General features: G+C 41.0%; 3 protein-coding genes across 3 annotated transcripts; 1 reads left to right on the forward strand and 2 right to left on the reverse strand.

Annotated features, from left to right (window-relative positions):
* Nucleotides 1–264: 264 nt before the first annotated feature.
* Nucleotides 265–5,671, reverse strand: LOC119900092 (putative RNA polymerase II subunit B1 CTD phosphatase rpap2). The gene is made up of 10 exons (XM_038714852.1): nt 5,572–5,671; nt 5,293–5,338; nt 4,592–4,706; nt 3,524–3,622; nt 3,340–3,405; nt 3,153–3,241; nt 3,020–3,055; nt 1,650–2,817; nt 1,401–1,501; nt 265–1,098 (listed from the first exon to the last, which is right to left on the reverse strand). Exons 1-10 carry the CDS (start codon nt 5,645–5,647, stop codon nt 867–869), a joined length of 2,028 nt encoding a protein of 675 aa, XP_038570780.1. The 5' UTR covers nt 5,648–5,671; the 3' UTR covers nt 265–866.
* Nucleotides 5,672–5,828: 157 nt separating this feature from the next.
* LOC119900094 (glomulin-like) lies at nt 5,829–14,553 on the forward strand. Its single transcript, XM_038714854.1, is given in 19 exon segments — nt 5,829–6,195; nt 6,998–7,123; nt 7,223–7,336; nt 7,539–7,647; nt 7,742–8,030; nt 8,142–8,241; nt 8,522–8,703; nt 8,864–8,917; nt 11,042–11,072; nt 11,579–11,668; nt 11,783–11,824; nt 12,072–12,145; nt 12,232–12,316; nt 12,460–12,466; nt 12,469–12,568; nt 13,324–13,387; nt 13,489–13,624; nt 13,939–14,009; nt 14,124–14,553. Coding segments are annotated over 19 exon segments (1,821 nt in total). The 5' UTR covers nt 5,829–6,138; the 3' UTR covers nt 14,214–14,553.
* Nucleotides 14,554–14,973: 420 nt separating this feature from the next.
* Nucleotides 14,974–22,360, reverse strand: LOC119900093 (cell division cycle 7-related protein kinase-like). Its single transcript, XM_038714853.1, has 12 exons — nt 22,216–22,360; nt 21,790–21,880; nt 21,368–21,454; nt 20,703–20,838; nt 20,166–20,259; nt 19,817–19,959; nt 19,216–19,552; nt 18,875–18,982; nt 18,423–18,598; nt 18,160–18,242; nt 16,656–16,805; nt 14,974–16,528 (listed from the first exon to the last, which is right to left on the reverse strand). Exons 2-12 carry the CDS (start codon nt 21,878–21,880, stop codon nt 16,074–16,076), a joined length of 1,860 nt encoding a protein of 619 aa, XP_038570781.1. The 5' UTR covers nt 22,216–22,360; the 3' UTR covers nt 14,974–16,073.
* Between the last annotated feature and the right edge of the window lie 3,471 nt (nt 22,361–25,831).

Raw genomic sequence — 25,831 nt, forward strand, 5'->3', positions numbered from 1 at the left:
GGGCACCACCGTTCATCAAATCTTCCCCCAATGTCATGGAATTTAAATAAACTATTTTTTAGTACACTCTACTTTCTCTCAGACTATTACAGGGATCTCATGGAGATTAGTTGCATGTTTGTGTCAGTGCTAGCAGAAGGTTGCAGATCACGCTGGTTGGCAGATTAGTTGTTTTTCTCTGCACCAAGAAAAAAAAACATACTCTGGAGAAATAAGAAATATTTCTTATTTCTCCAGAGTATGTTTTTTTTCCTCAATGATGAACGAGTTTCAGTAGGCTAAATGTTGCAATTACTTACTTATTAGTATCATTTAAATTAAGAATAAAGCCTACATATGCTTATATGATACATACATTATAAGGGAATGACAAAATCCCCCAAAAGCTTCCAAGATGTCAGTGAAGGTTCTCAATCATCTTGCTCTCAAGACAGCACAACAAATCCAATGTTGGGATCCACCTTACTAATTTCTATACAATAACTATAAAGTCCCCATCTCATGAATATAACAAGATGTCTGTCCTGTGGGTCATGGTATGGAAGTCAGTTTCACTAATTATTACAGGACTGGGAGGGGACCGGGGAATGAGTCAATAAGGCGGGACGGGTATCATAGGTCCATTTTTATATATGAATATGCATTTCTTACATGAATAAACGCTATTTTCTGGGACAGGGAAACAGGAGTCATTCTTCCAGGATTGGGACAGGCAGTAGTATTTTTGTGGGAGTGGAATGGAACAGGAGTGAAAATCCTCAATGTCACCCTCAATTGCAGCTATTGGCTCTAGTCCTGTACCTTTAAATGTGTTGATGTGAACCATGATGCCCCGTCAACGTAGAGTTGTCTGCCTCCACAAGACGTTAAAAAACAATTTTTTGTGACACATGCCGTGTAAGCATGCTAAAATGATGAGATGAGAAAATGATGAGTGTGTGTGTGTGTGTGTGTGTGTGTAACGTTTTGCAAGCAGATCTGCAGAGAGTAGTGTGTATTTGTGTGTGCTGCACTAACCTGAAAGTCCTGACCAGGTTATTCAGGTCAGTGGAGACGTCACTCATGGTGAGACCCAGAGAACCGACGATGATTCTGAGGCTGCACAACACAGAGACAAAACGATAGGGGACAAAGAGTGACAAATACAATAGAAATTCAAGAATGTCACTGCCAGGGCTCACAGCTCGATTAACACGTTAATAACTACATGGTAAATTGGTTTGAACATAGTATCTCTGGATTGGCAAAGCTATGTTTTACCAGCCAAGCTACAAACATGACCTACTGTATATGTTCACAGCTGAAAACACACATAAATAAATAGACAGAAGTTTTTTGGGTATACATGTACGTAGGTGTCCACAACATGAAACACAATTAACACACACACACACACACACCAGCTGGTGAGCTTCTCCACTGTGATTCGTTTCCGGATGACGTGCTGAGCATGAGAGTCAAGGAGTGGCAGAACCGGGTCCTTCAGGCTCTGGTCCTTCACCTGGTGGGGGAACGAACAAGATGTGTTAGTGTTGGAAAAGCAAACCTGAGCGCATAAACACATTTTCTACTGTTCCAATCAATATTTTTAATATAGTGCCTCCACGTGTCCCTTCATTCCAACCCTCTTCTCTTTTTCCTCCACTCACCTTGTTTCCATCTGGCTCCTCCACCCCCTCAGGCAGGATCCAGGTCCCCTTATAAAACTCCCTGACTCTTAGCTCCAGCTGCCGGTTCTCCTCCTGAAGAGTCTTATAGTCTGGAGTTGCGGCAGACGGTCTCTTCTGCACCGCAGCATCATCCCCCTTTGCATCCTCATCGGTCACCTCATCCTCAAGGTCATCTTCATCCAGCTCCTCCTCTTCTTCAGCTTCTTTGTCTTCTTTAACGTCAGCAAAAGGAGAGCCTAGTGAATGCTTAGCGCCGTACAGGAACTTCAGGGTCTCGTCAGTGCTCCAGTCCTTTAACGTTCTTCTCAGGCACTCGAGGAGATTCAGGCGGACAGATTCAGGTTCGGCTCCAGCGGTGTGGTTCTTGAGCAGATCTCGTAGCCCTGCTGCCCCTCTCTTGCTCATTCCCACCTGGGTGATGTTGAGACCTGGCTGGCTGGTCAATGCGGTTTTGTGGTCGTCCCATTCCGCGTTGATCGGAGTTGAAGAAGGGAGAGGTTTGCTTTCTGTTGAGGGGTTTGAGTCTTTACACACTGGAGAGGTGAGTAGATCTGCTTGTGTGGCTGTTGAGTCAACAGGCAGGGGAGCAGTGCGAGTGCCAGATAAACTGCACAAATTCAGCTTAGCTGCAGCCTCTTCCACACTGAGTTCCTGAGGCAAGCCTTTCTGCTCTGGCCCCTGCTCTGCACATGGTTTGTCTTTGTTTAATAAGAGCAGCTGTTGGGGTTTTTTAGAGTCAGTTCCAGCTTCTCTTTGACTTGAAAGTGACTCTTGTCTATTCTTGTCTTCTCTCATTTTTCCCTCCCTTTCTGGGTCCCCTCCTTGATGACACTCAATCTCCTCTTCATCTCCCTCTCTTGTCTGTTTCTTTTGCCTCTCTGTCTTCCCTCGTTCACCATTCTTGTCTTCATCTCTACGTTTAGGCAGTTCGCCCCAGTGCACCTTGGGTCCCTGATGCTGGGAAACCACGCTGGAGACGAAGTCCTGCTCCTGTTCAATGTCACTGCTTTCACTGTGGCTTAGGTCTGCTGCTGCGGAATGCTGCAGAGAGCTGGGAGGGTCCTCAGATTGAGCAGAGAGCGGGTCGTCGATATCCTCCTCTTGAAGACGCCTCTCCAACAGCTTCACCTCCTCACCAGAACTCCCGCTGGAGACACAGAGGTTACACTCAATCAGTCTATTTATTATAAATCAGTCTATTTATTATAAAACCTATATTACATCTAGAAATTCAAACACCTAAAAATGCATATTATTTATTATTTAGTTGAATCATCTCTAAAAAACAGATATATCCGATATGTTGCTATTTACTTTGAATGGAATATTTAAAATGAGTTAATACATACCCATCTCCTTTCTTCATCAATCTAATTTCTGGAGGACTGTCAGTGGGAAATAAAGTAAATACTCTTTAAAAAATAAAAATCTTCAGTGATAAATTCATCGTGCTTTAGGACGAGACACGAACAGCATACGTACCTTTCATGCTGCCTGAGCCAAAGAGGTGTGTTCGGTATTTGTAACTCAAACTCTTTGGAGGCTTTGTAACAGAAGTTACTACAAAAACACTAATCACAAGAGAGAAATGCAAAATATAATCTTTATTTGATCATCTTTTATTGTTTCTTCAAAAGTAAATGGATTAATGTGTAAATGTTACACTTACCTTGCGCTCTGTAATGTCATACACCTTATTGGTCTTAGTAGAAATTTTATACCGTTGAGTTGGGATCTAGAAAATGAACAGTAGCAGAGAGTCTTGAGAAAACACATTAGAAGCATAAAATATATTGACACAAGGACATTTATTATTTGTATAAGACCATAAAGGCTGATAGAAAGGGTCTTACCTTGCCCAGTTTATTTGAACATATGGGATAACCACACAGCTTAGAAATGAATCTCTCCTCTATAGCGTCTTTGTAATTTGCAGGAGTAATGAACTTCACCTGTGAAGAAAGGAGACATGAGGGTCAAACCTGAACCTCAACAGTGAAAACCTAAGATTCTCAAAGTATTTATTTCCATGGTATTTAAATTCTTGGTGATTTAAAAACACAGCACAAGGGCAGCTTCCTCCAAAACTGAACATATATCTGTCTTGTCATGGCTGCCTCTCACTGAGTGAGCAGAAACCTTAAAAATCAGTACTTGACAGGGGAAATTACTTGTTGGTCGACATCTGAACAGAAAAAGACTTCACTGCGTCTTGAAGAGAAAACTTAGATGTAAGAGTATGGATTTAAAATTTAAAATGTTATTATCTCACTGTTACTTTAGGTCACAATTTTTTAAGCCTCACCTGTACTGATGTTAACACTATAATTAAAATTAAAAAAATGTAGTCTGATCCATGTCCTTTGGATAGAAACACTTTAACAATCAACATGGGAAAGGCTCCTCAGTCAGGATTAGAGATTCAATGATTAACCGATTAGTTGTCAACTGTTAAATTAACTGCCGACTATTTTCATAACCAATTATTCGTTTTGAGTGATTTTTTTAGAAAATAACAAAAAAATTCCCTGATTCCAACTTCTCAAATGCGAATACTTACACTTTCTTTACTCCTCTATGACCGTAAACTGAAGATCTTTGGGTTGTGGACAAAACAAGACATTTTAGTGATGTCATCTTAGGGTTTGGGACACACTGATCGACATTTTTCACCATCTGATGCACCAAATAACTAACTGATTAATCATGAAAACTATCGACTGATTAATTGATAATGAAATTATTCGGTAGTTGCAGCCTTAGTCAGGATGTTAATGGACAGCAAATGAAATTGACACCGAACCAGACAGGCAGAAAAGAAAATTTCTCTTTCAAGTCACCCTGTAGTCTGACTGTAGACCATGGACAATCCCATAGATTTCTGTTGGTGTGCTGCAAAAGTGGCCTCAGATGGTACATACACAATCAATCAGGAAGTCCTCGGCCACACTGTCCTCCTGAAGACGCTCCACTACCTTCAGGGCTCTCTTCTCCAAGTCCAACTTCTGCCATAACGTCTCCCTAACCACCTCTCGCCTGACACAAGACAGAGAACACACATTTGGGGTGAAGGGTTGTCACCTACTGACACTACTACAACTATCTCTAGAAAACTGATTAAACTCGAGAGGGAGAAATATTCTACAGAAGCGCATTGCATTCAACTAAGATTTTTCTTTTTTTTTTTTAAACCTCTTATATCGTAATTATGAGAAATGATCTCATAATTACTAAATCAGGATGTCGTAATTATGAGACAACTGGAAAGGTGCCACTTACTGGCCACTGCTTTGCTCAGTAGAACCACTAGACAGCAGCAGAAAGGTAAGTTATCAGTTTGATACTTCCAATGCAGAAACTTGTTTACATACATTTCTTTGCTAGAAGACTTCATAGGTTTATGGATAACAGTTTTACTACAAAAGTACTAGAAAATATATCATAATTACTAGTAGTATTTATGACTCTTTTCTCATAATCACGAGATAAGGTGTCTACTTTATTTTTCTTTGGTGAATGCAATGCGCTTCCGTAATATTCTGCAACCAATCTACAATCTTTGTAAAGTGTTTGTGCATTAGCTGGACGTTAGCATCCACTGAAAATATGCCCTTTTTCACACCTTCTTGCTGCTTCTTTAGCGGCCAGTGCTTTCACGCGTTTCCCACCTGCCACACAAACAACAACAACACTGTTAAAAGATCATCAATCAGCATCAATGTGAGGTGGAAACCAGCAAGCTAACGTTACACCAATGAGCCAGTCAATGAGCAACTACACAAAGTACCTGTGTGCAACATTAACTTATGTTTAAACTCCTTTCTTGCGTCTGTTCGGGGTGTAGACGTGTTCAGAAAGCCTGATACTGACACGAGAGAAGTAATTATTAATGTGAACGTACCTTTTTTTGAGGTTTCAGCGGGAGGTCCGCTCCCACTCCTCTCCTCCGTCTCCATGCTGTTTCTGTTTTCCCTCATTTCAACTTTGACCTATGACGTATTTCTTTCTACGGCGAGCCCCAGTGGACAATCCAGCGTTAGCACGTTCAGCAGGTAGCGTGGTGCTTTTCACCGGGCATGTAGTTATCATAAGTGGGTATCTACCTGTACTATTGTCCTGTTTATCACTTTTGTAATCGGCAACAGTGCTCACTGTTTGTGGCTGTGTGTGGATAGCTAGGATAGCACAAGAAAAGCTTTCTTTCAGTATAACGGCTAAGCTAATTCAGAATTATAAGCTAGCATCCTTTCTGCTCCCCTCTGTTTATAGCAGACTGCCCAGTTTTCTGTTGCCCACACAGGTTTACCTTACCATAACCTTAACTTAACCCGGGTGTTCGTGCATATAAATGAGGAATAAACACGCTTACAACGTCTTCATTAAGTAGTATGGTGTGCATTATGTTGACATTTAGTATCCTGTTTGCTTTGGAGGACTAAGTTAACTACCTTGTGAAGATAAACCCCACATGAGGACAGCTGCAGGGATGGCTCTGGAGCAGCTCAGTGATGTGGTCCAGAGATGTGTGAGTGCTTCAGGGGACACCCACCTTTTTATTTTACGTGCATCCACACCTTCCACATTTCACCATCATGGATTCTGCAGACATGTTATTCAGGGTAGTGATTTGATTTATGTGGTACATGTAATCTGTATTTATACAGAGAGCAATAGTGGTGCTTCTCAGCTCTGTTTTAGCTGCACAGCACGGCCCTCAGTCTGCTCCAATCAGTTCAGAAAACCTTTTCTGACATTGCAGTCATAAGTGAGAGAGACATTTTTACAGTGTGTTGACACTGTCTATGCCACATTACACTAGCCTTAAGTATCTTAAATTGAAAGTAGGGCTTGGCTATAAATGTTCAATAAATGTTTGATTTATTTAATTTCAATCACAAACAAATTAGCACATTTTTCTATTGAGATATTTATTTGGTTGCCATGTGGCCCAGCCCTAATTGAAAGACTGTGGGACTGCAACTAGCAGCTATTTCGATTACCAACAGGTTTTTGATTAACTGTAAATATATAAAATGTGTGAAAAATACCAGTCCCATTTTCCCAGATCCTAAAGTGACATGAGTTTGTTTTTTTCCCAACCAAAAGTCCAAAATGATTTCAATTTACAATTAATTAAAGGCATGCCTCTTTCCAGCTTCTCAGTGTGACATTGAGAAGCTGGAAACAGGTATGTTTGCCTTAAAATTATTGTTGATTAGTTGTCTTATTTGAGATATAGCTCTGTCTAATTTTCTAATAAATTTTATTTAATAAAATGTCTGGATTTGCTCTCTTTTAATCCCTTTATTTTTCTCTCTTTCCCACAGCAAGCCCTCCCTGATGACAGCTACACCACCGAGGATCATGACGTCTTCACGATTGCTGGGCGGGCCTGCATCGAGGAGGGGAACACAGCACAGGTCCTCAGCATAGTCCTGGATGAAAAGAATCAGGTACACTACTCAAAGCTGACCATTGGTTCAGCACGTAGACTTGTTCATAAGTGTGATGCATACTGCCCTGCAATCACTCCTCTATCCCTCTTTCTGTAGGACATAGTGAGATGTATGGGTTGGAATCTGCTGCCTCCCCTGATTCAGGTTCTGCTGAAGAAAGAAGACAAGAACCTTTCTCATTGCCTGGCCGTTTTCAACCACCTGCTACAGGTCTGCTCACCTGCTCAACAGATCACAGTGTTGATTGATTGCAGCCCAGTTCCAGTTCAAAATCACAGGATTGGATATAAGATTAAACACTAGTTATAATTTAATATGACCCACTGACAAATCTCGCAGTGTATATAGATGCTTAATGTCTTGAGTGTCGGGATGAAATTGTTCTTTTAAGGGTCAGTTGTGGTTTTTCCAGACGTGCAGACCCAAAGAGCTTCTGATTGGCTTGTTGGAACAGCTGGAGCAGGATGACCCTGACACCATAGCAGAGAGCCTCCATCTGCTGTTGAACCCTCTACAGAAAGGTAAAGAACATTTCTTTAAGTACTCCACTGCACTTGTAATCGGCTCAAATAGAGCCATTTCTCTCCTCTCTCCTCATCGGTGTCTTCCTCTCAGTGCTGCTGTGTCTGGGCAGCCGTAAGGCGTCGTCACTGGGCATGACCCTGTCCTCTGTGCTGGACCAGGTGGCCAAACTGCCTCTACCTCACACCAAGGAGCAAGAGGAGGATGACGTCTTTTCGCTTTGTCGCTGCTGCGCCGAGCTGTCAGACTTTGTCAGACCCTTTGTCGGCGAGGCCAGGCAAAGCCTCGTGAACAGTAAGGAAGAAAATGTGAGCACAAACAAGATGGCGTGTGGACAGGACAGGGGTAAAGAGGACGAGCTGCAGACAGAACTGCTAAAGTTGTGAGTGAAAATGATTTTAAAATATTTCCCCACATGTTATCTCACATTATGCATTGGTAAGGAGCAGAACCCCGATATGCTCATCTTGGCTCTTGTTTTTCTGTCCTGCAGCTGTATGAAGTCTCTGAGTCGCCCTCTGCTGGAGGTACAACTCAAAGATCCTGAGACACTTGCTGTGTCTCCCCTCAGGAATTTTGCCACAGACATTCTGGTACGGCAAATCCCCACTGATGCTGTCCTGTAACGTTAGTGTAAATGTAGAGATGGGTCCTACAAATTTGACTGGTTTCTACAGCAACGTGTCAGTGAAACACAGTTTTTTGTGGATGCTTGCTATGTTCTCAATGAGTTTCACTACTTATGAGCTCATAGTCATTTGAACTTTCACTTGGTATTTCTACTGACTTTCTTAGTCAATACAAAATCTGAAGATGCTGGCAGATTACCTTGTCAGCTGTAATGTTAACGGTGAGTTTGTGTGTTTTGTACAGAACACCCTCAGTTCTATCGGAGAGTCCCTCCCCAGTCTTGTGTACCAGCCTCTGTTGAAGAGAAAACTGGTTCCAGGCTTTCTGGAGGAGGAGGTGCGTTATCCTAAAGAGTCTTTGGCCAGCCTGGCTCACTTAGTGTTTGTCCATCACCTGGCTGCAGATACATTCCCAAGTATTTTCAGGTAAGATAGAAAAAGTAGTTATCATACACAAGTACTGAGACTCTGATGTACTGCACGAGTTTCTTCAGATGTGGCTAGGAATTAGTGCTGGACAATACTGACGAGGACTCATACTGTTTGAACACATCGTTAATCCTCCTGTCTCTCTCCGTGTCCACAGCCCTGTGTTCTGTCTTCGGTGTAATATGGAGCACACCTGCCTCCTCCTGTCCAGGTGAATACATTACACACTATTATTATACAGTGGGTACGGAAAGTATTCAGACCCCTTTAAATTTTTCATTCTTTGTTTCATTGCAACCATTTTTCCAAAAATCAAAAAAAGTTCATTTTATTTCTCAGTAATGTACACTCAGCACCCCATCTTGACAGAAAAAAAACAGAAATGTAGAAATTTTTGCAAATTTATTAAAAAAGAAAAAAACTGAAATATCACATGGTCATAAGTATTCAGACCCTTTGCTCAGTATTTAGTAGAAGCACCCTTTTGATCTAATACAGCCATGAGCCGTTTTGGGAAAGATGCAACAAGTTTTTCACATCTGGATTTGGGTATCCTCTGCCATTCCTCCTTGCAGATCCTCTCCACTTCTGTCAGGTTGGATGGTAAACGTTGGTGGACAGCCATTTTCAGGTCTCTCCAGAGATGCTCAATTGGGTTTAAGTCAGGGCTCTGGCTGGGCCATTCAAGAAACAGCCACGGAGTTGTTGTGAAGCCACTCCTTCGTTATTTTAGCGGTGCGCTTAGGGTCATTGTCTTGTTGGAAGGTAAACATTCGGCCCAGTCTGAGGTCCAGAGCACTCTGGAAAAGGTTTTCGTCCAGGATATCCCTGTACTTGGCCGCATTCATCTTTCCCTCGATTGCAACCAGTCGTCCTGTCCCTGCAGCTGAAAAACGCCCCCACAGCATGATGCTGCCACCACCATGCTTCACTGTTGAGACTGTATTGGACAGGTGATGAGCAGTGCCTGGTTTTCTCCACACATACCGCTTAGAATTAAGGCCAAAAAGTTCTATCTTGGCCTCATCAGACCAGAGGATCTTATTTATCACCATCTTGGAGTCCTTCAGGTGTTTTTTTAGCAAACTCCATGCGGGCTTTCATGTGTCTTGCACTGAGGAGAGGCTTCCGTCGGGCCGCTCTGCCATAAACCCCGACTGGTGGATTGCTGCAGTGATGGTTGACTTACTACAACTTTCTCCCATCTCCCGACTGCATCTCTGGAGCTCAGCCACAGTGACCTTTGGGTTCTTCTTTACCTCTCTCACCAAGGCTCTTCTCCCCCGATAGCTCAGTTTGGCCGGACGGCCAGCTCTAGGAAGGGTTCTGGTCGTCCCAAACGTCTTTCATTTGAGGATTATGGAGGCCACTGTGCTCTTAGGAACCTTAAGTGCAGCAGAAATTTTTTTGTAACCTTGGCCAGATCTGTGCCTTGCCACAATTCTGTCTCTGAGCTCTTCAGGCAGTTCCTTTGACCTCATGATTCTCATTTGCTCTGACATGCACTGTGAGCTGTAAGGTCTTATATAGACAGGTGTGTGGCTTTCCTAATCAAGTCCAATCAGTATAATCAAACACAGCTGGACTCAAATGAAGGTGTAGAACCATCTCAAGGATGATCAGAAGAAATAGACAGCACCTGAGTTAAATATGAGTGTCACGGCAAAGGGTCTGAATACTTATGACCATGTGATATTTCAGTTTTTCTTTTTTAATAAATTTGCAAAAATTTCTACATTTCTGTTTTTTTCTGTCAAGATGGGGTGCTGAGTGTACATTACTGAGAAATAAAATGAACTTTTTTGATTTTTGGAAAATGGCTGCAATGAAACAAAGAGTGAAAAATCTAAAGGGGTCTGAATACTTTCCGTACCCACTGTATGTGTTCTGTGCTGGCACACCGATGGCGGCTCTGATCTCAGGTGGCTTTCATGAAACAATATATTAAACAATAATAAAAAAATAGTTTGGCAAACACCGCCTTTGTTTGATAGTTCATCATCACTCAAATTGAGTTTTTAAGTATCAGAGTTATCAGAGAAGATATAGAATATTATGTCATAAGTGTTGGATAACATTTCTAATCATTTTAAATGGAAGAAGACAAAAAGCATTTTACGTGACAGAATATCTCGTTAAACCACATTGTATAATTAATCAAAACACATCAATGAGTTTTTTTAAGTCTCCACTACTCCCACACCATGTAACCACATTTATCTGCCTTAGTGAATGAATGCAGACTTTGATGTATGGTTAATGTATGTGTAATGTGTGTTTTGTGTATTTGGGCTGAACCCCTATTACTTATTATTAACTCATATTTTTTTGACAGAACTGAGGAGTCCAGGATTCAGAAAGGCCTGGTGAGTCAAACTGAAACACTGGAGATTTGTATTGTGGTTTGCCAAATATTTCTCAGAGAGAGTGTTTCTTGTGACCTACAAGACTTTTTCTTGCTGTTTTGAAGAACTTTCTAGTTGACATACAGTAGCTCATAAACTTGATTTTGATCCTTGCCTTGAAGGAGGGTCCTCAGAACTAGTTAAAAGCCCATTTCCTCCTCATAGAGAACAGGTTTAAAGGTGTATTAAGAGACAGACATATAGAGGGTTAGGGTTAACCCCTAGAAAAATGGTTGATGAAAAGGAGAAGGAGAGAACTTTGCTGTTCCTAGATCCTTATGTTGTTGCCTAAATCATTTTGAGACATCTCAGACTCTCTCTAATCTCATCTCAGACTGTGTAAACTGTGCTTTGTTAGCCTTAGCTGTACTTGCCCTGCTACCTGTTTGACTGACAGACATTGCCATCCCTAGATCCACACAAGCTGGGACATTTAGTGTGATGTATGTGCCTTTACCGTCACACAGGAGCTGTACGAAAAGAGTCTGGTGCGGGTGGAGGATGGCAGTCTCCCTGCAGATCTGCTAGAGATCAAAACCTTCCTCACAGTCCCTCAGGTGAATAGTTATTCATCCAAACCTCAGCTGAGGTTTCTGTCGGTGTGACACTTCGCTGATGTGCATTTTATGTCACGCTTAGTCATTGATTTCATTTTTTATTTTTTTTTTCAGAACTTGGTGAAAGTCATGACGATATGTCCGAGGCATGATTTGGTAAGTTTTCACATTAGTAGATCATTTTGAAATTTTGCTCAACAAGTAAAATTAACTGGGCTGAAAGTGTGTATTTACTTAGGTGTAATTGTAATGCCATAGATAATGGACTTAATGACCTTTTTACTATTTGTATTTATTGTAGCTTTGAAATGAATTCACATGGATTTCATTTGAATCTTTTCTGCAGATTCTGTAGATTCAACTGAAAATAGATATATTTAAATATTTGCTTCCTTGTCAACAGAGAACCAGGGGTCTGAAGGTGTTCCAGCTGAGCATTGATAAGTTTGACACTGAGGCCAAGTACAATTTCTTCCAGTGAGCTCCACCTTTCCTCCTTGAAAGTCATGAGAAACCTCTCTCTTTCTGTTCCGCCCTCCTTTTCACTGGTCTTCTCGTTTCAGGTACATGCTGAAAACAAGTAACCACTCGGGAGTCGAAGGTTACGTCATCAAAAACATCAAGAATCAGATAGACGTGGCCCTGCAGGTGAGATGACATTTTAAATTATTGGTGGCTGATGGTATTTTCCACAGGTTCTGATGCAGTAACTAAGAGCTAAATAGCGGGGTCTGTGCAGAGTGGGCTTGTTGTAAAATTAAAAGTCTGTCTTTGTGTCTTCCCGTCCTCAGCCAGGTAACATAACGCCTGGTTTGAGGGAGTTCACCTACTGCCTTTGCTGCGTAAAGTTCTCAGTTTGCCAGACGGCCCAGAGACCGACCTCCTGCAGTACCTGGACAGGTCAGCACAAACAGAACTCGGGCTGCTACTAACGATTATTTTCTCAATCAACTGATTAGTTTTTTGGTCTATAAAGTGTTAGAGAATTGTCAAAAATGTTGATCACTGTTTCCCCAAGCCCAAGAAAATGTCCTCAAATGTCTTGTTTTGTCCACAACTCAAAGATATTCACTTTACTGTCATAGAGGAGTAAAAAAACCAGAAACAATATTTACATTCAAATGGAATCATTTTTCTCAAACTGAAGATTAATCGATTATCAAAATAGCTGGCGAATGAATAGTTCACAACTAATCGATAATTTGATTAAGAACATCTATTTTCCTTATCTTGCTCAGAGGGGCAAGTCACTGGAACAAGCATGCACTGTATGAGAGGCAGAGGACACAAACACATTGCCAGTGACTGAGACATACTATTAAAGACAAATGTCACAGCCAAAGCGAGCCTCTTTCTCCTTACAGCGTGATTTGAATATAATGTGCGATGATTAATCAATAATTTAATTAATTTCAGTATGAAGCACTGCTGTGCATAATGAAATTTTTACATAAACTAGAATGGAAATAAGCTTTTTTCTCATTGTGAAGTGAATAAAATGTGACAGAATCCTTTTAAAATAGAGAATTATTTTTTTTAAGTAGGAGCTGAAGCTTTCAACTGATCAAAATGATCAAAAAAGGCGAGTCAGTGGACCTTGAGTCTGGATTGTAGTACTATTTCCAATACCATTGTTTTTGTGTTGTTCTAAACAGGATAATGGAGTCTCTGAACCTGCTGCGGTACCTCGTCATCAGAGACAAAGTGACAGAGAACCAGGTGAGTGCAGCCTTCCAGCCTCAAGACCAAAATCAGCGTCCGGAGTGCGTCAGCTGACTAAACTCTCCTCGTGTTTTCCTGCTGCTGTTTACATCTTGCAGACAGGGATCTGGACGGAGCTGTATAAAATAGAAGATACGTTCATAAAGCCGCTACGTGTTGGGGTGAACATGTCAAGAGCTCACTATGAGAGGGAGCTCCACAGCACCATGGAAACCAAGAAGAGCAAGGCTAAAGGTCGGCACCTTTCTCAAACACTCATTAAGTTTGCAAAGGTAAAAAAGCGTTACAACAGCGTGACCGCAGAAGCCTGTGAAAAGTCCATAAAAGTTGTTTTTCTTTTGTATTGTTTTTATACATCTGCTCATTTCCAGATTTCTAAATGTTTTTGCAGAAAACCATATACAGGAGTATAGAAAAATATGAATGCTTCCATATTTTATAGTTGTAAATCTGGTTTAATTTTCACACATTTTGTGTTTCTTGCAATGACTATAATGGTTTTATAGGTACTGTAGTGTTCTGACAGCACAAATGTGTGTTTTCCACAGAGGAGCCGGTGCTCTCTGTGTCCGTTGGTGACAAGAAGCTGCCGAACGTGACATCAGAGTCACAGATTCAGGTCAGTGACTGTTTCAAGTTCGTATGACAATCAAACTGCACTTAATTGCGTGTCTCTCACAGCGCGGCCGAAGAGCAGCGATGGCCTGATTGAATTTGAATGGTGTCCTTTCAGGCTCTGCACTCAGCCCTGCATACGTTTGACATGATTGAGAGCGTGTTGGTGCGAATAGAGGAACTCGTGGAGGTGAAGGACAATCTCTAGACCGAGAGCACAGGAGTTCTTCTACCAGAAATCCTCATCATCTCAGGGCCAAGCAAACTAAAACAAAGCCTTCACCTGTTCTGTTGCTGAATGTTGTTAAAAGAAAAGCAGTCGTGGGTACATTTTTTTCAAACCATAAGCCAATCGTGCACTGCTAGTGTTTTTTGTTTTCATATTTCAAGTTGTTTTGAGCAGGTCTGCTGGTATTTAGAACTAAGTATGACTTGAATCTGTTGCATACAGCGTCTATAAAACATCCAAATTGTGGCTGGGAAGGTTCCCTTCTGTAATACATTTTCAAACTTTTGTACACACGCATTAAATAATGTGCTGTACTGTTTATTCTGTAAGTGTGATGTGTTCTGTAACTACCATTATTAAGTTGTGGTTTGGTAAATTTTGTATATGGCATCTGTAATGTGCCTACAGAACAAGTAGACTGTTCACTTTAAGCTTATGAACCAATTTATTTAATTCACACCTAAAAGCCTAGCACAAAGCTATTATCTCATCAACTATGAGTAATTACTGTTGTTATTGTTGACCCCACATACAAATGTTGCCATTTACATTAGAAGATAGAAAACCAAATGCTGGTTTAGCAACAACTACCTTTTTTAATGATTTAACAAATACTTTATATCTGCAGTTTCATTTGACATTTAAATGTGAATTAATGCGATCCCTTTTGAAGGAATTTTAAATGTGAATTATAATGCCTCACATATGTAAGACTTTTCTGTAAATGACAGCCACTTGCTTCATTTTTCAGTTTATTAGAAAATTCAAATAGAGTAAGGCAGACTTGACTTTTTCAGTGTTATAAATTAACACAACTGACACAGACATATTCTCACACAGCAGCTATCATACACTCGTTCATAAAATACAGATGGAATTCATGTGCACCTTCAATTTTAAAGCTGTTACATACTGTAGGAATAGTCACTTCATAAAGCGGTAATACGGCGTTACGACAGCGGACATACAGACTATTCCCTCTTGACAAGACTCAGTTCAGACGACAATAATATTTCACGTTCTTAAGATGTGTTAAATACAAGGTTTTCTTGGAGCTATAAAAAAGGCTAATCTTTGCTTGGGGCATCTGTCAAGTCTACAGCAGGTAGACAACATAACGGCAAGACTCCTTAAGTTTGGTATTTTTCTCTTTTGGTCTACAAAGTATAAAAGTACAGAACATCAAATTAAAAAGCCATATACTCAACTGCAGTTAAGCTGATTCTTCAGAGATCAGAGACCTTCAGGGTCAAATATTTATTTTACCAGACAGCTTGTAGCTGGATTGTTTTACAGATTTTGTAAACCTGTCCAACTACTGACACAACAGCCAATATAATGTCTTAAGTCAATACTTTTCCTGTCTCGTTATCGCTAATGCACATCTACACCCCCTTTAAAATGCCCATTCTCAAAGTACAGCTGCCATGAAAGACAAACAAAAAAAACAAAAACAGATTTTAACTCTTAACTGGAGGTCTGTGAACAGGAAGTCAAACCTGTCTTGAATGGCTACTAATATTAAAATAAATGAAGTATATAACAGTGTCTGATGGAGAGAACAATGAAAGACAACTTCTCCCCTTACAGAAATGTACCAGACTTCTATTCTCTGGTTCAGGTGATTTCTCCACACAGGGATGTAAACGTCTGATCCTGTGTACAGCAGAATACTTTCTCACGAGGGGACAGACTGACTGCTCTGCTGGGTTACAACTTCTAAGATAAATACATAAAGTATCTCATCCTTTTGTCTTTGCAGACCAGTTTATTCAATCTGAACCAAAGCCTAGGATGCTGTCAGTTCAGTTATGTTGACGTGAGCCTCCTGGTCTGGTTTCACAGGTCTTTGAACAGTGGGTGCTGCAGGGCCTGAGCAGCTGTGATCCTAGTGGCAGGGTCCAGGTCCAGCAGCCGGTCCAGCAGGTTGTAGGCCTCATCAGGAACTCTGTCCCAGCCTCGCTCATCATCTTCCACCTTGCAGTCTGTCTCTGAGCTCTGTTTAGTGAGGCCAGTGGTTTCTGTGCTCCTTGAATGTTCATGTTTTGGGAGAGCAGATGAGAGAGAAGAAGGAGTGTCACCTGCTCCATCATTGTGTTGCTTGAATGTTCCTTCAGTGGAACGATGTGTAGGCGTGTCATCTTGGATCTTGTGACGATGGGTGGCGGTGGAGTCTTTGTTGGCTTCTGGAAGTGGTGTGATTTCATCTGGTGACAGCCTCTGTCCTCTCAGCGTCTCACACAGCGTCCTGAGGTCCTGCCGAGGCAGCTCCCGACTGCACACCACCGCCTTACCTGAAGTTCAACCACAAAACAGGTTCATTATCTACACAGAGCTTTCCATACATCAGAGTGAGGCTGAATTCAGTTCTGCTGGATTAATCATAATACAGAAGCAGGAGTAAAACTTATTGATACACACCAAATGCCTTGGCAGCCTGGATGGTCTCTCTGGAGCCCCGTATGGTCATGATCTGAGTGAGGGCGATCAGGTCATCACTGGCTTTGAAGAACGGGTAACGGCCACTGAGCAGTGAGAGCAGGATCACGCCAGCTGACCACACGTCTATGGCTGTAGAACAGAAAGATAAGACAGGGGAGGGTGCAGCATTAGATTAGTGGCAGGGGAAGAGTCCAGTTTTGGCTTTCTTCCGTTTAGGAAAGCCACCACAAAGTGTCAGAGATACTGCACCTTTTCATCAGTTGGGGAAAAATTTCTTTTTCCTGAAATACCATTTTGTGATGTGTCACTGCAGCGCATGATTATACACTGAACAAAAATATAAAGGCAACACTTTTGTTTTTGCCCCCGTTCATCATGAGCTTAACTCAAAGATCTAAGACTTTCTCTATGTACACAAAAGGCCTATTTCTCTCAAATATTGTTCACAAATCTGTCAAAATCTGTGTCAGTGAGCACTTCTCCTTTGCAGAGATAATCCATCCACCTCACAGGTGTGGCATATCAAGATGCTGATCAGACAGCATGGGTATTTCACGGGTGTGCCTTAGGCTGGCCACAATAAAAGGCCACTCGAAAATGTGCAGTTCCATCACACAGCACAATGCCACAGATGTCACTATTTTTGAGGGAGCGTGCAATTGGCTACAGGAATGTCCACCAGAGCTGTTGCCCGTGAATTGAATTTTCATTTCTCTACCATAAGCCATCTCCAAACGCATTTCAGAGATAATTTAGCAGTACATCCAACCGGCCTCACACGTAGACCACGTGTAACCACACCAGCCCAGGACCTCCACATCCAGCATCTTCACCTCCAAGATCGTCTGAGAGCAGCCACCCAGACAGCTGCTTCAACAATCTGCAGAAATGTTTTGGTTATGCAAACAAACTGTCAGGAACCATCTCAGGGAAGCTCATCTGCATGCTCGTCGTCCTCATCGGGATCTTGACCTGACTGCAACTTTGCACAGCCATTAAAGAGGAGTGGACCAACATTCCACAGGCAATAATCAACAACCTGATCAACTCTATGTGAAGGAGATGCGTTGCACTGTGTGAGGCAAACGGTGGTCACATCAGATACTAACTCGTTTCCGGACCCCCCCCAGTACAGTGAAACTGCACATTTTCGTGTGGCCTTTTATTGTGGCCAGCATAAGGCACACCCGTGCAATACCCATGCTGTCTGATCAGCATCTTGATATGCCACACCTGTGAGGTGGATGGATTATCTCTGCAAAGGAGAAGTTCTCACTAACACAGATTTTGACAGACTTGTAAACAATATTTGAGAGAAATGGGCCTTTTGTGTTCATAGAGAAAGTCTTAGATCTCTCAGTAATTATTTTCAGTATAGTATGAACATATTCTGCACGAGTTTAACAGTAAGCATCTCCAAATCTTTGCTCAGCTGTCATCATATTTGTTTGGTTATAAATACTGTAGTCATTGAGGTACCAACCTGTTCCTTGGTTGGGACACTTTGTGAGGACTTCTGGTGCTCTGAAGCCTGGTGTTCCAGCCCTGGGAGCCACCTGCTGCTTCCTTTATTAAGAAAAGCAACATGAAGCAGGAACAACACATAAATCAATGAGAGAAAACTGGAATTAAATGGATGTCTTGTGCTAAAAAGCTCTAAATCTCATTTATAATGAAGAGATATTTTACAGTGTGTTACTGTGTGTAAAAGTGGGTTCCATTCTTCTTCTCGATCTCTTTTCTTACCTGGACATGCAGATGTTGCAGACACGGTCAGTCAGGTAGCAGTTACAAGTGAGGACCTGCTGCACAGTCCTTGGAGGTTTCTGACTGCTGCTCTGGGTCCTGACAGGGAGCGGGCCCCGACTGGCTGAAGAGTACTTCCGGCTGGCTGGGTCCTCTGCTTTGCCGGGCTTCACCAGCTGAATAAAATAATTTATGAAGAAAAAAAGCACAATAATGATAAACACCCTTAATACCATAACATATCGCGTTAAAGCGTTAAAACAAACAGTGTTTTTAGGAATAAGCTAAAACAAAAAATAAATGCATTTACAATGCAAGGATAAATAACATTTAAATATTAGTAATTGCTATCTATCTCTGGTGTGATTATTCAGTGTTCTTATACCTGATAATAAAAAGAGAAATAATGTAAGCTCTTATTCTTCCAAAACTTTACTTTCCACTGTCCCTACCTGTGTCTTAATGGCAGTTTGTTTGGTGGTGGATGGAGCAGGAGTGCAGCTGTTCAGGTTCCTCTCTCCAAACACAGGCCGTGCCACTTTGCGTAGTCCTGTCAAATCCTAGAGAAAACAAACATGGATATAAGAATTTAGCTAAAAGCAACACATTGGTTCAGAACACAAACAGATAAACACAGACACTTTAACATATTCGCAAAGGAAATTCTTAACCAACTTAAGGTTTGTGCTACCCAGTGAAACCTAATTACACTCATTTACAATTCTGCTTTAACTGGACAAAAAAAAACTCCGAAACACCAGAAAAAGGTATTATATTGACTTAGTGCAGACACCTTTGTGTGCTTTGTGCGAGAATTGGAGGTGGTGACAGCGGTGGTGACAGAACGTGTTTTTTTGATCAGTGCTTTCCGAGAAGCTGAGGAAGATGACGTGGAAGAGGAGGAGGAAGGTGGCACGGTTGTGGACTGCCGTGGAGGCAGAGGCAACGAGGTTGAGGCTGTGGTGGTGGTTTTGGGGGGGAGTCTAGGTAGTGCTTTGCTCCGCTGTGTCGTGTCTTGTTTCCCTGTGGACCCGCCACCTTTGTGCGATGGCCTCTGCCTCACCACCTTCAGCAGCTCAATCTGGGTGTCTGCAGTGCCCTGAGCCAGGCCGAAGTCCACCAGTGCATACCTACACACACAATTTAAATCAAGAAATTCAGCATTTCCAAAGCAATCTCCGAACACCCATCTCACCTCGCACCCAAACTACACAGGGAGGCCAGAATTTTCCCATTAACAGATAAAATGGCAACTAAGATGCCAAAACAGTCGGACACTTTTGCTGACCAAATCACCAGCATTCAGAATTATATATATATTTTTAAAAGAGTAAATGAAACAATCAGATGAAAGTATGCGGAGGCACTTATTACAGAGGGGGATAAATACTCACATTTTGGTTCTACTGTTGTAAAGGAAATTGTTTGGTTTGATGTCTCTGTGAATGATTCCAAACTGGTGGATGTGCCTCAGGGCCTTCAACAGGTGATAGATGTACAGACGGACCTCTTCAAAGCTCAATGAGCCAATGATGTCCTGATAAATATGTTTTGATTGGATCACAAATTTTAAATCACATTTCAGTAAGCACAGACAAGAGAGCCACATCAAGAAAGACAAAAAATGATTCATGTTTTAGGGATTACATTACAGATCTATGCCAGTCCATGCTAAAATCAGTGTGTCACTGAAAAGCAGTAGTCACATGCTTGATAGAAGCTATTGTGTGACAATGTACATACCACAATAGCTTGATGCTCCATATAGGGCATGACAATCACCACATGGTCCTCCTTCCTGAAGCAGTAAGTCACCCCCATTACATTCTCGCTGCCTCTGTAAAGTGAAGAAGACTCAGTGAGACGACAGAACTCATTTCAACGTGTGTCACTCTTGGCCGGGCACAAATTAGTGTCTTGCCAAAGCAGCCATCACTGTATAGAGGTGCGTAGGTTCAGCTGAATCATACGACGTTAGACAAGTGAGGAACCCACACACCAATTTGCTACGGCATAAAAATAACCTTTAAAAAAAGAGATTAAACAGTTATGATATAACAAGAGTTCTTTAATTCATTATTTAAAAATGTATGTGTCAGCATTGCAACACATCTGTAGCAAGTATAAAAATCTCTAACCCTATAACTGCAGTACATACAGCATGTCCCCCTGCTGTATAAGGGTTATAAACAGCCAGATAACAAGAATAGAGAAGCTCTGCAGAGGAAATTTTACCTGCACTGCACTTTCAATTCATTAAAAAGGCAGTATTGGACTCACCCAGCAACAGTGAGACATTGAAGCTCAGCAGCGATGCGTGTAGGATGGCTGGTTGGGATGAGGTGCTTCAGGGCAAACATCTCTCTCCTACCGTCCCGCATCTGAGCCTCACCCAAATATACCGAGCTGAACGTACCTGATGAACAGATACAGGTCATGAACAACAACAATCATTCAGTGTAGCAGCCCCGACAACAAAGGCTCGGTCTCCTTTGGTTTTTAGCCTAGACCTTGGAATAGTTAGCAACGCCCTACCAGAGGATCTCGGTCTGCATCCTGGCTCATAGGGGGATAAAAGCTATAGAGAGATATATGATGGTGCTTGCCCACGTCTGGCCTTGAAAGTAAATAAAATAATTTTGAAATCAATACCAAAAGAAACAGGCAGCCAGTGCAAGAATGCTAAAACTGGAGTCATAAGGTCATTTTGTTGCACTGAGTTAGAAGTCGAGCTTCAGCATTTTGGACTAATTGAAGGCACTGAATTGATTTCTGGTTTGGAAAGGTACATAGGTAGTTACAATAGTGAACACATCACCTCTTCTGCTACAATAAATCCAATGAGGTGAATGAGTGACTAATGTATTAATATTTAACAAATGCTTTTTTTAAACAAATAGTATTTAAACTCCTATGGCGTGGATAAAGTTATGCAGAGTGCGTACCTTCTCCGATTTTGTCTATGATGCGGAAAACCTTGGCCAGCTGAGGAACAGCTTTGTAGAGGAACTCAATGTCCATCTCCACATCCCCTGGAAGAAAAGACGCGCACATTTTCAATCAGCAAAAAACAAAAACAAATCTGTTACAGGTTGTAGTGCAAAAAAACTGAGCAAGAATGACACAGCTTTTCAGACATGCCTATGTTACAGGCTTTCATTTAATACAATTATTTTATTCTGTTCCTAATTTAACATTTGTTCAGTGACATATGCCAGAATTAAAAAACAAAATACACTCTGAAAAAAGTGACAGTAAATTCCTGCAAATATTGCTTCCTCAACCTAATATTGCATTAACTATAACACGCTAATGATGTATCTTTAATCAAATGTTTACTCAAAAAGTCATAAAGCTTCCAACTTACTTGGGACTTTGCTTCTCCTGTGACTCCTGTCAGATTTAATAACACATCCGTCTGTGCTGATGCCTTCAGTGCAGACAGTAGACAACTCCATCTAAAAGACGGAGAGAGAGAAATAAGGAAAGAAACCTTAAAGGGCTGGCCACGTAACGTTAAATGACTCAAAGGAAACATTTAAATTATAAATAATATACGGTTACTCACTGTTAACTTAGATACAGTGTGTGTAACGTTATTTACTGTATAAAGCGACTGATTATTGGCCAACTAGCTCACCTGGTTAAATTGGCTGATGGATAGAAAGTAGTCTAATCTAATGTACGATCTGTTTGTCTCCCTAATTACAACAAAACTAGCATGCTACTGCTAGTTACGGTCTGTCAGGCTGGCTAACGTTACAGTTTGGAAGCAAAACAAAAAGAAACTCACCGCTTTAGTTGGTCGTAAAGTGAAACAGCTTCTCAAATTAACATTTCATAAACGCGCCATACAGTCATGAGCTAATGCTCCATCTGCTAAAACTTATATAATTGTCCCTCAGTCAATTCACAGAAAAATAAGTGTTCACACTTTCAGGTTGAAGCTTTTCCGCCAACAACAAACTCCGCGCTAAAAGTGATGTCACAGACATCTCGCGCTATCAGCTGACCAACTCACGCGATTTCAACCAGCACTGTCCGGAAGAAGGAACTATGGGACCTAACCTTAATTTTATACAGTCAATGGGCCAGACCTAAACCTACACACAATAAAAAGGGAATGTAACGTCTTCCTCTAACATCAGAAGCCGTATTCACAAAACATCCTCAAGTAGCTCCAACAAATAACACCTGTGTCAGTCCTGACTTCAGGTTACAAAGTACAGGATCCCAAGTGTCCTGCTCACAGTCTGTCTCATTGCATCAGTTCTTTTAATTTAATTTAATTTAAAAGCATATTTTGATTGCTGGTGAGTTAAATCCGCTCACCGACCAAGATGACAGTTTTCATAACTCTCCTCCACTAATTTACACCAACACTGGAAAAATGCAGTAATCCATTTGTTGCACAGAACATTAAGTGTACAGTAAATAATCACCAAATTAAATAAATAAAAGTGGTTTCATGGCCATCGATGCATTAGGGTAGCTGTAGAATATGTGCTGAATGTCAAAGGAGGGAGGCAAAAAAAAAGTCCATATTTTACTTTGTTTGATGCAGTTTAAAACATACATTTGTTAAAAATATTTAATTTAATATTTAAAATATAATTTAGTTGATGTGATTTCATTAAATAACTTAATTGATTTATTTGAATGATTTGATCACATTTTTAAATGTAAATTTAATTTACTTTTTTTAATATAATCTAATTTAATTTAATCCAATCATTGACACAGACTGGTCACCTGTCAACCAATCACTGTAGACAAGTGAGTAAATTACTTGAGCTCTCTCAGTTCCTCAGTAAAAGTTGCCCTCAGCAGCTTCATGAAAGCTCTTAAAGGGAAACTCAAGGAACTTTTAGTGCTTTTTAGCAGGACTCCTAATGGTAAAATAAGACAGATTTTCAGACTTGTATAGAGTGGTGATAAATACATATACATTATACACGATAGCTCAAAGGATGGGCCTCTCATCTACAGTAAAAGGTCTGTATTTGTACAGCGCATTTCTAGTCTTTCTGACCACTCAAAACGCTTTACACTACACCACATTCACACACTGATGAGCCAGAAACAGAAATTAACTAATTCATACATGTTCACACTTTTCTTGCTCAAGGACACTTCGACATGCAGACTGGGGGAGCGAACCACTGATGTTCTGATAAGTGGACGACCGCTCTACCCCCTGAACCACAGACGTCTCTAAAATACTTGGCAACAATCACAAAGCTACTACTTGACTGTACTGAATCATCCAATAAACAAACTTTATTGAATAAATAAATACATAAATAAATAAATAACATTAGTAATAATTAGAACTTTAGAAACAATTTGTTTCATTTACAATATGAATATATAATAACCTGACTTCAAAACAGTCTACAAATCTTGATGTGAAGCTATAAGGTTAATGAAAAATTAACACAAACATAAAGAAAACACTTCATGTTAATAACATATTCATGTCAGACAAGCATTACTTCTAAAATATTCCATCAAATATCCCAAGGAAAGCTTCCTCTTCTTTGCTGCTGGTGCTGAGTGTACAGGATGTAAAAAAAATCAACAATTATTTAGCTGAATCAGGTGAAAAAGCATCCTTTAGTAAAAGTGTATTGAATATATGATTATTTTCATTATATACTAAAGATTGAATATTGTAATGAGTCAAAAAGCCTTGTAATCATATTTTCCTCTACCTTCTGCTGACAGATGAGCTGGTGTTTGTGGGACGCTCACTGTTGAGAAAAAATCAAACCTTCTGGTAAGTGGGGCACGTGGGTCTCACTCTGTTTCAGCAGATTTTGTGGTGTTTTTACTGTGACCTCTTCACTGGATGCTTGGTCTCTGTACAGGAGGAGAGAGGCAAGTGTCACACGTGCCAATTAGCTCGGGTACTGACCATACACCAGTTAATCTTAACCTGACAGTCCAGTAACCGTTTTGCTATTATAAACTCACAGAATATTTCTTTCCACAAAGAGAAAATCCCATCAGCAAAGAGCAACAGTCACTAAAAGTTTTGTTGACATTTCAATGTATCTTTACAGCTGAGAGACATTTAAAATATTATTTGGTGAAACATTGACAGGAGTAAGATGTTAATGTTTACATGGTACTGTAATACTGTAATATGTACAGTATGTAAGCCAGCTAGCTTAATTTTGTCTCTCACGACAACAAAGTCTACCTGAGTAACCATGTATACAATAGCATTGTTTAGGATACCACTAAACTGCAAAGTAGCACATGCACAGATCTCTGTACACAAACACGCACACCTTTTTATTCCAGGCGAGTGTGATTCTGTTCTGCGGTCTGACTGTGACCTGGGACAGTCCTGGTTTTCTGATTTCAGGACTTAAAGTTGGTGAAATCGACCTGAAACACATAAATATGACAAATGTTTTTACTGTACTAATGATAATAAAAACCTCAGGGAACGATTGTTTCTGAAAGGAGATTTGTTTCACACATTTTTGATGTTTAACACAATTACACAAGTCCGGCCTTACCTCAGTGTGTGTTCTGGCAGTGGTTATACAGGGTACTTGTAAATGATGCAGAATACTTGTGTGTTGATGTGTGGCAAAAGACTGCTGGACTTGAGGTTTAGCATTTGTTGGACACAAGGCCGATGATGTCTCGCTGGCATGCACCAAGTTTTCGTCATCAAAGTCGCCCCAGTCGTCCCATTCATATCCAAGGTCAAAGCTGACAGTTGGTATTTGTGAGGCTGCAGCATTTTCGTCCTGGTTTGACACAGCAGCAGCCTCTTCAAGTAAGCCAAGTTGTTGTATTGATCTGGTTTGGATGCGGTTTATGGTTCTGACTCACACCAACACTGATTCCTGGGTTCTTCCACATTGAGGAACCTAAACACAGATGACTTAAAAAAAGAATAGCTACCCATCAAGTGCTACTGCACTTTGGGCCTTCATAGAGTTTTTTAAAGATCTTACTTGGTGTCTTTTTGCACTTTTTTATCATTCACTAAAAACTTGTGCAGAACTAACAAGTCGATGGTAAAGACCAGAGGTTTTAAAAGTGGTATGCGGGCCTCCCCAGAATCCAAACTGTTTCAGGGGCTCAGCGAATGAAACTAATACATGCCTTTTGAGGTTGATGGCAAACAGCATATTAGGTTAGCTTGGCTTTATAGTTGAGTGTCTGTGATCAACTACGTATCATGATCCCATAGGCATCCACAAATTAAGCAAAACTCAGTAACTAAGGGGCGGTAGCGGAAGGCCACAGTCTCAATCTTTGAAACCCCTGGTATAGGCGATTATCTTGGCCAGATGATTAGGGCTGTAACGTTTTGAACCGAGACCGAAACCGCAACACAAAGTCCATGGTCTTGTTTCGTGTTTCTGAGAGACAGATGCAACACA

The sequence above is a fragment of the Micropterus salmoides genome, unplaced genomic scaffold (assembly GCF_014851395.1).
Source record: "Micropterus salmoides isolate LMB-PRFRI ecotype aquatic unplaced genomic scaffold, ASM1485139v1 Ms_hic_scaffold_1232, whole genome shotgun sequence".
Lineage (NCBI taxonomy): Eukaryota > Metazoa > Chordata > Actinopteri > Centrarchiformes > Centrarchidae > Micropterus > Micropterus salmoides.

Coding starts and splice junctions, on each gene's coding strand:
- LOC119900092 (XM_038714852.1), bottom strand. CDS start 5,647: ATGAGGGAAAACAGAAACAGCATGGAGACGGAGGAGAGGAGTGGGAGC. Junction 5,339..5,571: donor CGCTGAAACCTCAAAAAAAG/GTACGTTCACAT, acceptor TTTGTGTGGCAG/GTGGGAAACGCGTGAAAGCA. Junction 4,707..5,292: donor GCTAAAGAAGCAGCAAGAAG/GTGTGAAAAAGG, acceptor GTCTTGTGTCAG/GCGAGAGGTGGTTAGGGAGA.
- LOC119900093 (XM_038714853.1), bottom strand. CDS start 21,880: ATGGAGTTGTCTACTGTCTGCACTGAAGGCATCAGCACAGACGGATGT. Junction 19,960..20,165: donor TGGAGCATCAAGCTATTGTG/GTATGTACATTG, acceptor CATATTTATCAG/GACATCATTGGCTCATTGAG. Junction 16,529..16,655: donor CCAGGCTGCCAAGGCATTTG/GTGTGTATCAAT, acceptor GTTGAACTTCAG/GTAAGGCGGTGGTGTGCAGT.